The sequence below is a fragment of the Neodiprion fabricii genome, chromosome 4 (genome assembly GCF_021155785.1).
Source record: "Neodiprion fabricii isolate iyNeoFabr1 chromosome 4, iyNeoFabr1.1, whole genome shotgun sequence".
Lineage (NCBI taxonomy): Eukaryota > Metazoa > Arthropoda > Insecta > Hymenoptera > Diprionidae > Neodiprion > Neodiprion fabricii.
Window position 1 is genome coordinate 15,344,310 of NC_060242.1, and position 9,985 is coordinate 15,354,294.

The 9,985-nt window shown below is 33.3% G+C and overlaps 2 protein-coding genes across 19 annotated transcripts in view; one reads left to right on the forward strand and one right to left on the reverse strand.

The window, feature by feature from the left end:
* The window catches only part of LOC124181063 (transcription factor 12), an 82,518-nt gene extending 77,355 nt beyond the window's left edge, over positions 1–5,163 (forward strand). For 16 of the 17 annotated variants that reach the window (XM_046567230.1, XM_046567236.1, XM_046567237.1 and 13 more), the window contains one exon: positions 61–5,163. In XM_046567230.1, the coding sequence (XP_046423186.1) occupies positions 61–105 (45 nt within the window). In that variant the 3' untranslated portion in view covers positions 106–5,163. The remainder of the gene's footprint in view (positions 1–60) is intronic. The other variant, XR_006870374.1, reaches the window with a different exon arrangement.
* On the reverse strand, positions 4,392–9,958 carry LOC124181067. Of its 2 annotated transcripts, none has more exons than XM_046567243.1 (3): positions 9,653–9,958; positions 8,235–8,447; positions 4,392–8,138 (listed from the first exon to the last, which is right to left on the reverse strand). In XM_046567243.1, exons 1-3 carry the CDS (start codon positions 9,723–9,725, stop codon positions 7,963–7,965), a joined length of 462 nt encoding a protein of 153 aa, XP_046423199.1. In that variant the 5' UTR covers positions 9,726–9,958; the 3' UTR covers positions 4,392–7,962. The 2 variants fall into 2 exon arrangements, with proteins under 2 accessions (XP_046423199.1, XP_046423200.1); XM_046567244.1 differs by lacking the exon at positions 9,653–9,958 and adding an exon at positions 8,934–8,976.
* Between the last annotated feature and the right edge of the window lie 27 nt (positions 9,959–9,985).

Sequence of the window (9,985 nt, forward strand, 5' to 3'; positions counted from 1 at the left end):
TGAAATATTTCTGTCTTTCTTTTTATCGATCGTAATCCACAAACGATGTCTATGTTCCAGGGGCCACCACCTTCCCTTCAACACAACCAGTCTCAACCACAGTAGCAGCGGCTGGGCGATAACGTCGCTCTGTGTTAAGGCGATGCGTTTGCTATAAGTTTTTCCATCACTGGGCTGTCTTGTTGCTGTCTCGTGAATGGATTCTAATTATCCTACCGTATAGCGTAATTATTTTACTTCTCAACTACCCCGTACACCAATCAATCACATGTATATAAAAGTTACACACACTGGTATACACGAATTTACGATCCCACAAACACAACATACACTTTTATTTGCTAACATTCATGTCCGGGCTGTCACGCATACTCGTAATTCATCGAGTGCTGTCGCTTTCAGGTACTTATTTTGGCAGCAAAGAAAATAGCCGCACGTACGGCAATAGAGTACAGAATTACTTGCTTTGTGAAGAATACAGTGTCTCAAGAAGTGATTAAGATTCCTCTTAGATGCATGTTTTGAAATTTCGCTCGCAGTGAGTAATCTGACAGTTTTCTATTTTTAATTTTGTCGCGTAGCAACGAAACGTCGTGTACCATAATAAAATATTGCTCGTTACAGTTTGCATTTTTGAACTAGGTAATAGAGAAGTTCAATTGCATAAATTTGTACAATACCCCAGAATGTTCAACCCCAGGAATACAAATTATAAATACTTCTATTCCTTTTTATTCTTGCCGTGTCGCATAGCAAAGAGTGAATATCATTGTGTTGCTTTCATCTAACCAGGCATATTTCGATAGTATAAGTTTAAGCTTTCGTTGTATCTGTAATTATCCAAATAGTCCTGCATTTTCGAAAAACAAAGGATTTGACAAGTCTTCAATCGGTATACTAAATACATAATAGCTGACGGTAGAAGTGACAACAGATTTTTTATTCGATACGACGTTATTAAAGTTTTGTCTTGGAAAGAGAGTCAAGAAATATTGACTTGGATGATATTTTTAAAAAATTATATTTTTATTATATAAATAAATACTATTTATTCATGAAAACAACAACGAATAATCATTGGAATTTAACTTTAAATGCACTGCCCAAAATACGGACTTTATATTTCGGTAACTTACAATGACGCCATCCTTATTGTATGTTATCAGATTTTAAGACAAACGAAGAAAACAATGTTTTTACTATTCACATTTAACATTTCCAAGAATTATTAATATCATGCATATGCCGTGGGACCGTAAAGAGAATTGTCGGTCACTATACAAAACTCGCGTTGAATAAATGATTATTAAATTGCATCATAATAAGACGTACATACAATTGTTTTTTATCACATGCCAATCGTTTGGATCTTTACGAAGCGAATTTTAAGAACAATGCACCCTTCTTGGTAGTACTTATTTCTCGTATTTCTTATTGTTGTACAGGGGGCAAAGTAACCAAAGTCATGTTCACAAGCATTAATAGCAGTAGTGTATGTTTTACTACTGAAAAATTCTCCACATACACACGTTCATTTCCATATACTTACGCATTTCGTAGAGATATTTCGATAGCCTTTTATAAAGAAAAGAAATATCAAACAAAAAAGATGACTGTGATTCATAATTTCTATTTTCATTTACAATCAATTGCCAGTGCCCTTTTTTCCAATTTTCTTTTTTCTCTTGGTATGTGAGTAAGGGGAAATAAAACGTACGAAATTATGTAGAGAAAGAAAAACTGACAAGTTTCAAAGTTCTTTATTTACAATAATAAATAAATTATCACATCTTAATTATAAAATATTTTAGCAATATACAGATTTCTGAAATTCATTTCTGTTCGCTATTAATGTAATAAATGACGATCTGCATCGGCAGAGCATAAGCGGCGCAACGCGTGTGACGTGACTACTCGTGTAAGCACGAATAAAGCTCGCGGGTATGCGAGTGTTTGTGTATGTGAAATAAAAAATGCGTTGCTCAAAAGACTATACACAAGATTAGGTATTTAGAAGGAAACCTGGCTTTATCTATAGCGTGTGTAGAATATCCACACTTGACGTGTGTGAGCAGTTTAAGCGGATACATGTCCTAGTACGCACCTGAAGCATGTTTCATCATTTCCCACCTCTCTTCATCGCGACAGCTCTGAAACAGATCAATCAGGATTCAAATCGTAACTGTATCAATAATCTTGTCGGAATTATTCCGCCTGCTTATTAGCAACAAGGCGAAACATTTTTGATGCTTATTTTTATAATGATTTTTTTTGACGTTTACTTATATTTCTCTACGCGTTATAGAATCTTCGGGTATAACGGATAAGTATTATGTAAAGAGGCGAATTTGTTGAAATTTCCGCTAGTAAATAAGAAAGCAATTAAATGTGATAAATTACTTACATTTTCTCAACATCCCGCAACACGCTTTGCAGTCATTGTGTTGTATCGATACAATCGAAATAGATAACTGCATGTTGGGAACATTTGCGTTGTATACTAAACTTTTGCTTTGCCTAACAAGGTAAAGGGGGAAGGGGGGGGGGGGGGGGGGGGGAGTAGTAGTGTCAAACCAGATACATCAGGCATCCGAATATAAAACAATGTAATGATAGTGATGGAAAAACTTGGTACAAGCGCATCGTCTTTGTCATACCATGGGATGTAGAACGACATCTAAGTGGGCATGATAATTTCTTTGACTTGAATTCAATATCTGACTAATGGGCTTATCTCTGCTTTTACTTTACGGTACTCGACGTCAATTGAAATTGTATTCCATCTTTGAATTTACCATTTGTTTCGTGAAGTTGAGCTGTCCGCGCAGCATAGAGCTCAATTCCACGAAAGTTTCTTCAATAATCTTATATATTTTACTATCAAGTGACTGATAACACATTTTAACAACTTACGTTCAGGTCAATTAAGCAATGTCATGCTTTGTGAGACAATTTTCTGACGAAAAAATCCTTTCAATATAGGCGCACTAGAGGCAATGCGTTTGTGCATCTGTGTTTATTTCTTTCTTCGTTTGAGCATCATTGTTTTTAAGATTGAATGCCCGATGTGATTTCGAGAAATGATGAACTGTATGAATTTATCGATATAAAAGTTTTTTTTTTTACCCATCTATCCGCCGTGCTATTTCGCGTGTATTACGTACATGCATATGTATACAGTAACAAACTTTTATTTGAAAAACTAAGTGATCCCAGTGACGTTTCTTAATTATTTCGTTTATATTACTTTCATATTTATCAATGATCAGAATGTGGCCCCAGCTACAGAAAGACAGCAAGGGGAGTGTGATAAAAACCAGTCACAACTGAGACAACTCCCGGTTGATAAATTTTATCATATATTAGTAGAGCATGTTTCAAATTATCAAATTTTAACGGAATTATTGTTTCGTCTGTGAATTTTCTGGTAGTTTCGCAAAAACGGAATGAATAAGGAGAAGTTCTTAAATTACTTGGAAAAAAATCCTGACGCCAAACATGTGCTTTAAGTGCTTACTAGCGAACGCATTCCCTTAAGATTAAGGACAATAAATATTATACCTTTGCGTACACACTCATATTTCATTGCTCCTAGTTAAGGAGTGTTTGTACATAGGAAAGAGTTCTGCCCGCCTACTTAAATTTGCTTTGTCAACTTGCACCGGCGCGCTAGCAAACAGACGATATATGGTATATTCTGTTCCAGTGAAAGAATTGTTCAAACATTATTATTATTATTATTATTATTATTATTATTTCGTCAGTATGTGTATAGGGGATTCAAATTTTATGCAGTACTTTTTCCTACATTCGTGGCTAATTTATAACGAGATAGGAAAAAATTTGCTAGGCTGGAGTTTATGTATACGCTTTTTTTTTATCATTATTCAATCGGTTTGTAGAGAGAACAGACCAGTGAATAAATGCTTCAAGCGGTTGATAATCTCAAAAAGAATTGACAACTTTTGGTAACGATTGCATTGAACTGCTAATTTTCCATCCAGAGTTAATTTATTTACTGATGGGTTCATTCTATCTGTGTGAAACAAGATATCGGACAGAAGTGTTTTATTTGTTGACTTTACTTTACAACAACATTATACGCACACGTCCCAGACATTTGGCACTTTTGAGTATTATAATATAAATTACAATATTTCATACACATACTATACATATATAGCAAATTTTTAGCATTAGAAATATATTCCATGTTTGTTATTATTTAAGTTTCTTCTTTTACTACGAATTACCGATAGGTCAGATATATAAATATATATATATATATGTATATACATATATAAGGACTGTGCGGATTTCCGGAATCTCGGGACAAAAGTTTAGATTGTGGATGGGTTTGTATCAAATCAGATCAGATTTTTTGGCGATCCAGAAATTTTGGAGAAAACCGTAACGTGGATCACCGAACTTACCGAATATTTATAGTATTGGACAAATACTAAATAATAGTAGTAAATAGTATATGTAAATGGCATATCTAAATGGCGTAAATATTTTCAGTTAAAAATATATCATCTTTCATCGGGAGATCCAGGAATGCCGAAAATTTTGACAAAACTGATATTGTAGAGAATCCCGACATTTTCATAAATCCGGATGTTTTCGGGGATCACAAAACTCGGCAACACGACCCTAAAGTAATAGATTTCTTCCGATATGACGACCCGAAGAATTCTGGTACCCGCACAGCCCTAGTATGTATATATATTTTTTGTATTTTTTTTTTTTTTTTTTTTTTCATCATTTCATATCGATGATATATTTTTTTTTTTTTTTTGCAATATTATTATATATTATTGTACTTGAAAGATCATATTTCAAGCTGCATTATTATGTTATCAAAGTGAGTTTTAAAAAGGAAAAAAAGGAAAAAAAACGATGCACTGAAATTCTGAATTTAATCATTACAAAATAACGTTATGTCTATACAGTACCGTATTAACGAAGCTAAAAAAAAAAAAAACAAATTAATAAAAATAGCAAATCCCACGCTGGTATATGCAAATTCTTTCTCCACGCAAAATTTCTCTCTGTTCGCAAATTGTCGCGGAGAAGTTTTATGAAAACAAATATCCAAAGAAAAAAAAAAAAAATAAATGACAATTGTTTGAGCGGACAGGAATTTCGAACAGTGGTGAAAGAGTGGGAAGGCATGAATTCTGCTCTACAATTACTGAATATTATAAGTTAAATTGTACATTGTGACATAAAATTTAAGCTGCTAAAAAATGCGTGCGTGAGCTGCTGCAGGTGAAAAACTTTTTTAAAAACAAAAACATTGAAAAAAAAGAAATATTCAAAGAAAAAAATCATGTAATATATAACTTTAATAGTTTTTAAGTCAGTTTAAGCTAGATTTTGTCAATAGTTCTAGGTAGTGAAATGTATGCGTGAACAGGCAAAAGTATGCTGTTCATGGAAGAAGCGAATGTTGTATGATCTACGCGTATAAAAAAAAAAATATTTGAGAAAAATGTTTAATTACTAGTAATATTATTATCACTAATAATATAATAAATGTGCCATTTTTCCATAAAACCACGTTTTATACCCATCCGACCTTTGCTATTCCTGGATTTGCCTTCAGGGTTTCAATGTTTTTAAGACAGGTTTTATCTTTTATAAGACATAATTTATCTTTTTCCAGAATTTCAGACAGGTCTCTGAAGATTTCAAGTTAAATTAATCAGAGAAGTTGTATGATTGTGCCTCATCATATTTTGCATACGTTTATTTATTCCATTTGAAAATATATTTCTTTCAAAATATTTACAACTCAATCACACCTTATACTTGAACAATTAGGTATTCCGATACATTGACAATGTTTTTGCGTAATCGTAATTCTAATATTTATTATTTGTAAAGTTTACACTTTTATTATTTTCACTTTTTTTCTGTCATCTGTCATAATAATAGAGCAGTTCGATATTCGTGCAGCAATTAATTAAACCACAAATTCAGCTTCTGTAAGTGAAAACATTTAACACTGCGCTATATTGGAAAACTATATTTGCAGGTGTTTAAAAACTGTGACCACGACTTTCAGACAGCTCTGGGCGTGTATTAAAACCAGTTTGAATCAATCAACGTAATTTCGTAAATGGCAAGAGTTTCTCTGACATGTGACGGTGTATTTCAGACTGCGTAATCGATTGAAGATTGATAAACAAGAGGGAAAAAGTACTCAATTGATTCTCGTTTGAAAACCATTGGTAATCAAGTGCCAATCCTTAATTTGTGCGTACTCTTACAGAATTCTCAAATTTGCCACAGTAAGTGTCTCTACATATGCATATGATCATGCAAAAGTGAATCGAGAAATAGGTAGCTAAAAATAAAAATGTCTTACATAAATCGATAAGATTACATCATCGGTTTATGATTGTATAGGAAAGTCCTTGGACCACCTTTTTTTTACGTGAGATCCGGAGGATTCCTTGAGACTTTGATAAAGTGAAAGTTGTATAATTTACTATATATCTTGAAACCATAACCAGTGAATATATTAAATGCTTATTACCGATCGGTAATTGCCAATATATTATGCTTGAGCTAATTGGCAAGAGTGCGTTTGATTAGCGAGAAATATTTACAGTTCTTCATTACATTATCATACAAGTTTTTTTAATATTAAAAAAAAAAAAAAAAAAAAATTCAACACATTCCATTTATATTATTCTGAGATCGTCCAAAAATCCTGTTACAACTTTTCATAAAAATCTTATCTTACTAATTCATTGATCGTTGATAAGTCCACAGATTGTCCGAAGATAGTATGAGAAAAATAAACCAGTCATGCTGTTTTACTTTTAAGATTACTTGATCTACATATATATCGCAATTGTGTATCAGGAACTTTGGAATTCATTGTATCAAAGTAAAGAATACTAGTTAATGTGAAGCATGAAATAGTCACAGAAAGTCTCATCTCTTACGATCTCTTACAAAATCATACGTTATGCCTTTCTATCTCAGACAAGAAGCTTAAGCCCCAGTTCTAGTTATTTAGTTACTTTGAATTTGCTTTATTTTACTCAAGGCTTGATCAATTTGAAGTTTACAACAATCCAATCAGTCTTTCCAATATTATGCTTGTAGTCGGATACTATTTTTCTATCACTTAAATTGTGTAAAAGAACAAAGAATGTTTACAGTGCTCTATTACGTGTACATCTTTCTGATGTACAAATGGCACGAATAGTCGACTCATACATGAAATAAAAAATATACAATTTCGTTGATATTACCTATACTATTCAGTGTCTGTTAGTTTGAAATTTATAAGCAATTCGTGGATAATTTTACTATAGGTTACCATTCACTTTAAAGTATGGTTGTTACTGTAATAACTTTACAATGTTGTAATATGGTTACTGACCACCGTACCTAATGTCAAGGAAAGCGAAAAAGAATTCTAAAATGTGAAAAGAAATCAGGAGAATGAAACTCACCTCGTCTCAGCTCAACTGTATTGCAATACCGTGAAACTCAAAGCAACAGATAAATATAATGATAATAAATGAATTTGCATTGGTAATTGGTAATGAAGTTACCATCATTTTCTTCTATTACTTGTTTGAAGAAATGTTTGATAAATACATCGATTTTGAAAGTTACAGTGAAACATTTAGATAATACGTTTATTTACTCTTTTTGTCATTCTGAGCAACTCAAAAGAGAACAAAATCTCCTTCTCAGTATAGTAAAAACAAAATATCAAAATTAAATTAACGATGAGATAGTTACTGCTCTGTTGGTGTCATCGTTAGTGTTATCACCCCCACCATCACCATTATCATCATAGACGTCTTCGGCGTCATTATTATCATTATTATTATTATTATTCATGTTTCTATGGCCAAGGTGAAAATTTCTCGGTGGTGCAAAGTTTGAAGTAAATCATTCTCTCGCATTACTCTAATGAGCTTAAAATTTATTCTAAACAATGGGAGGATCATCGTCATCTTCATCCCTAGTAACTAACACATTGCCGTAACGGTTTTGCCGGTACTGTCTCAACCGCTGGACCCATTTGTATCTTCTTGCACTTAAAAAGACCAACGCTGTTAACAAGATCAGGAATAGTGGTATAAGAAGACCTGCTGTTACCCCTCCTGAAAATATTACAGCGTTCGATTAGAGAATGCTATTAAAACAACTATATTAACGGTTGTACTTTATAACAAGTCCGAGAAAGGATAAAAACTCACCTCCTGAACTCTCTCCAGTATCCTGTTTCATAGTATTAGGGTCAATCAGAGACTCTGTTGTTGTTGGAATCGAGACGCATTTGTCATTTAGTCTTTGGTAATTCGGGAGACATTCACATTCGCCCGTTTGATTATTTGTTTGCTTGCAAGTCTCATTTTTGGTGCATCCATCAGCTGGCAATAACGAAACTATTGAACACGTTTTTTTGGCCTCTGAAAATTTAAAATTCAAACTTAACAATATTTCTTTGTTTATTTTATCGTGTTTCAAATGAAGGTAAGCATACTTTTGAACATTTTTGTTTTAATTCTGTGTTACAAGCTGTTGGAATAAAAAACGTAATAACTATAAAATTATAGAGGATTTAAAATAAAGTAGGTAATAAGTATTCATTTTCTGTTTATTGAGGGGTCAAGATTCATGAGGTTACTTCGAACGCGTTGTGTTCTGCTCGGTTACATCAACTAAATGTTGATGTGCATAGATTGACATCACCGGTGTGACCTATCCCTTCGTATACGGCACAGCTTTTGATTGGCTAAATAACTTAATTGAGATAAATTAGTTTCATCATCCAGATGGACCAAGATAATGCGTCTGAATATAATCCGGGAATGAAATAGTGATTCAAATTAGTAGTAACTAGTGTGGTATGAATTCGATGGAATAAAGTAAATGATTTTTGTTGATTTCCTTACTTCTTGCCTCTGGCCTGACCGTTATCATTGAATTATTTACTTAGGATGATATATAGTACTTGACATACATATGTATATCTACATATATTGCATGTATTGTTGGCAGGGCAACAGGATTATATTTCTGTCGTTACAGCGATGATAAACCTAATGAACAATGGAATGGTGACCAAGCATATTTGCTTATTCCCCCTGTTTTTGCGATGTTGGTAAGAAAGAAATAAAACGAAACAAAAAAGAACATTAACTAATCTTTAAGAAAGATGTGTAGATAAATTTCACGTGCATTATTATATTAACGCTAATTATCATACTTTCTTGCTCTACAAAGTATAGAGAGTGAACCAGAGAGAGATGATAAAAAACACAAGAAATGATGGAATATTTATAGATATAACAAGTAATAATGTCCGAAGTTCGAAAAAAAATTAATGCAAGAGGAAATTAACTATTCGAAGTAAAATTTGAAAAGCTTGAATTCGCGATTCTATTCTCGGTCGTGTTGGATGTTACTACACGCGTGACTGTCGGCGTTGTCAAACGAAAGATATATAATCGCTTCAACGGATGTAAATTATCACGTCGGTGGGGTCGGTCGCAGCTATCTTTAGTTAATGTCAATTTGTGCGTTACAGTTGCGACGATAGCAATGCCTACAAGCAAGTGTAACACTACCTACTGCATAGAACTGTTGTCAACATTGGAATATAGTGTTTTACCTGTAACAAACTGCGACAAGATCACAGCCACAATGCACATAGAAGCGAAAATCTCACAACTCAAGTTCCACATCTTCGCGTATAACAATAGATGTTTGATCACATAATAATAAATGGTTCGGGGTATTTTACTCCGATACGGATGTCCCACTCTGTATCGGCGGCAACACCTTTAATTCAAATATTGTAATACGTATAGGTAGCTCGATTTTTCAGACGAATCATTGCCACAGTATCGCACAGCTTTTGACAGTTTATTTAGCGCATCATACCACAAGCACCCCCGACTTTACTGTCGTAGTAACGAATGGTAATGAACTAAATGAACATCGA

What these genes read in the sequence shown, in the direction of transcription:
- LOC124181067 (XM_046567243.1), bottom strand. Translation starts at nt 9,725, where the DNA reads ATGTGGAACTTGAGTTGTGAGATTTTCGCTTCTATGTGCATTGTGGCT. An exon ending in CTTGTCGCAGTTTGTTACAG is followed by an intron (nt 8,448 to 9,652) that starts GTAAAACACTAT and finishes TTAAATTTTCAG; the next exon opens with AGGCCAAAAAAACGTGTTCA. An exon ending in TACTGGAGAGAGTTCAGGAG is followed by an intron (nt 8,139 to 8,234) that starts GTGAGTTTTTAT and finishes TAATATTTTCAG; the next exon opens with GAGGGGTAACAGCAGGTCTT.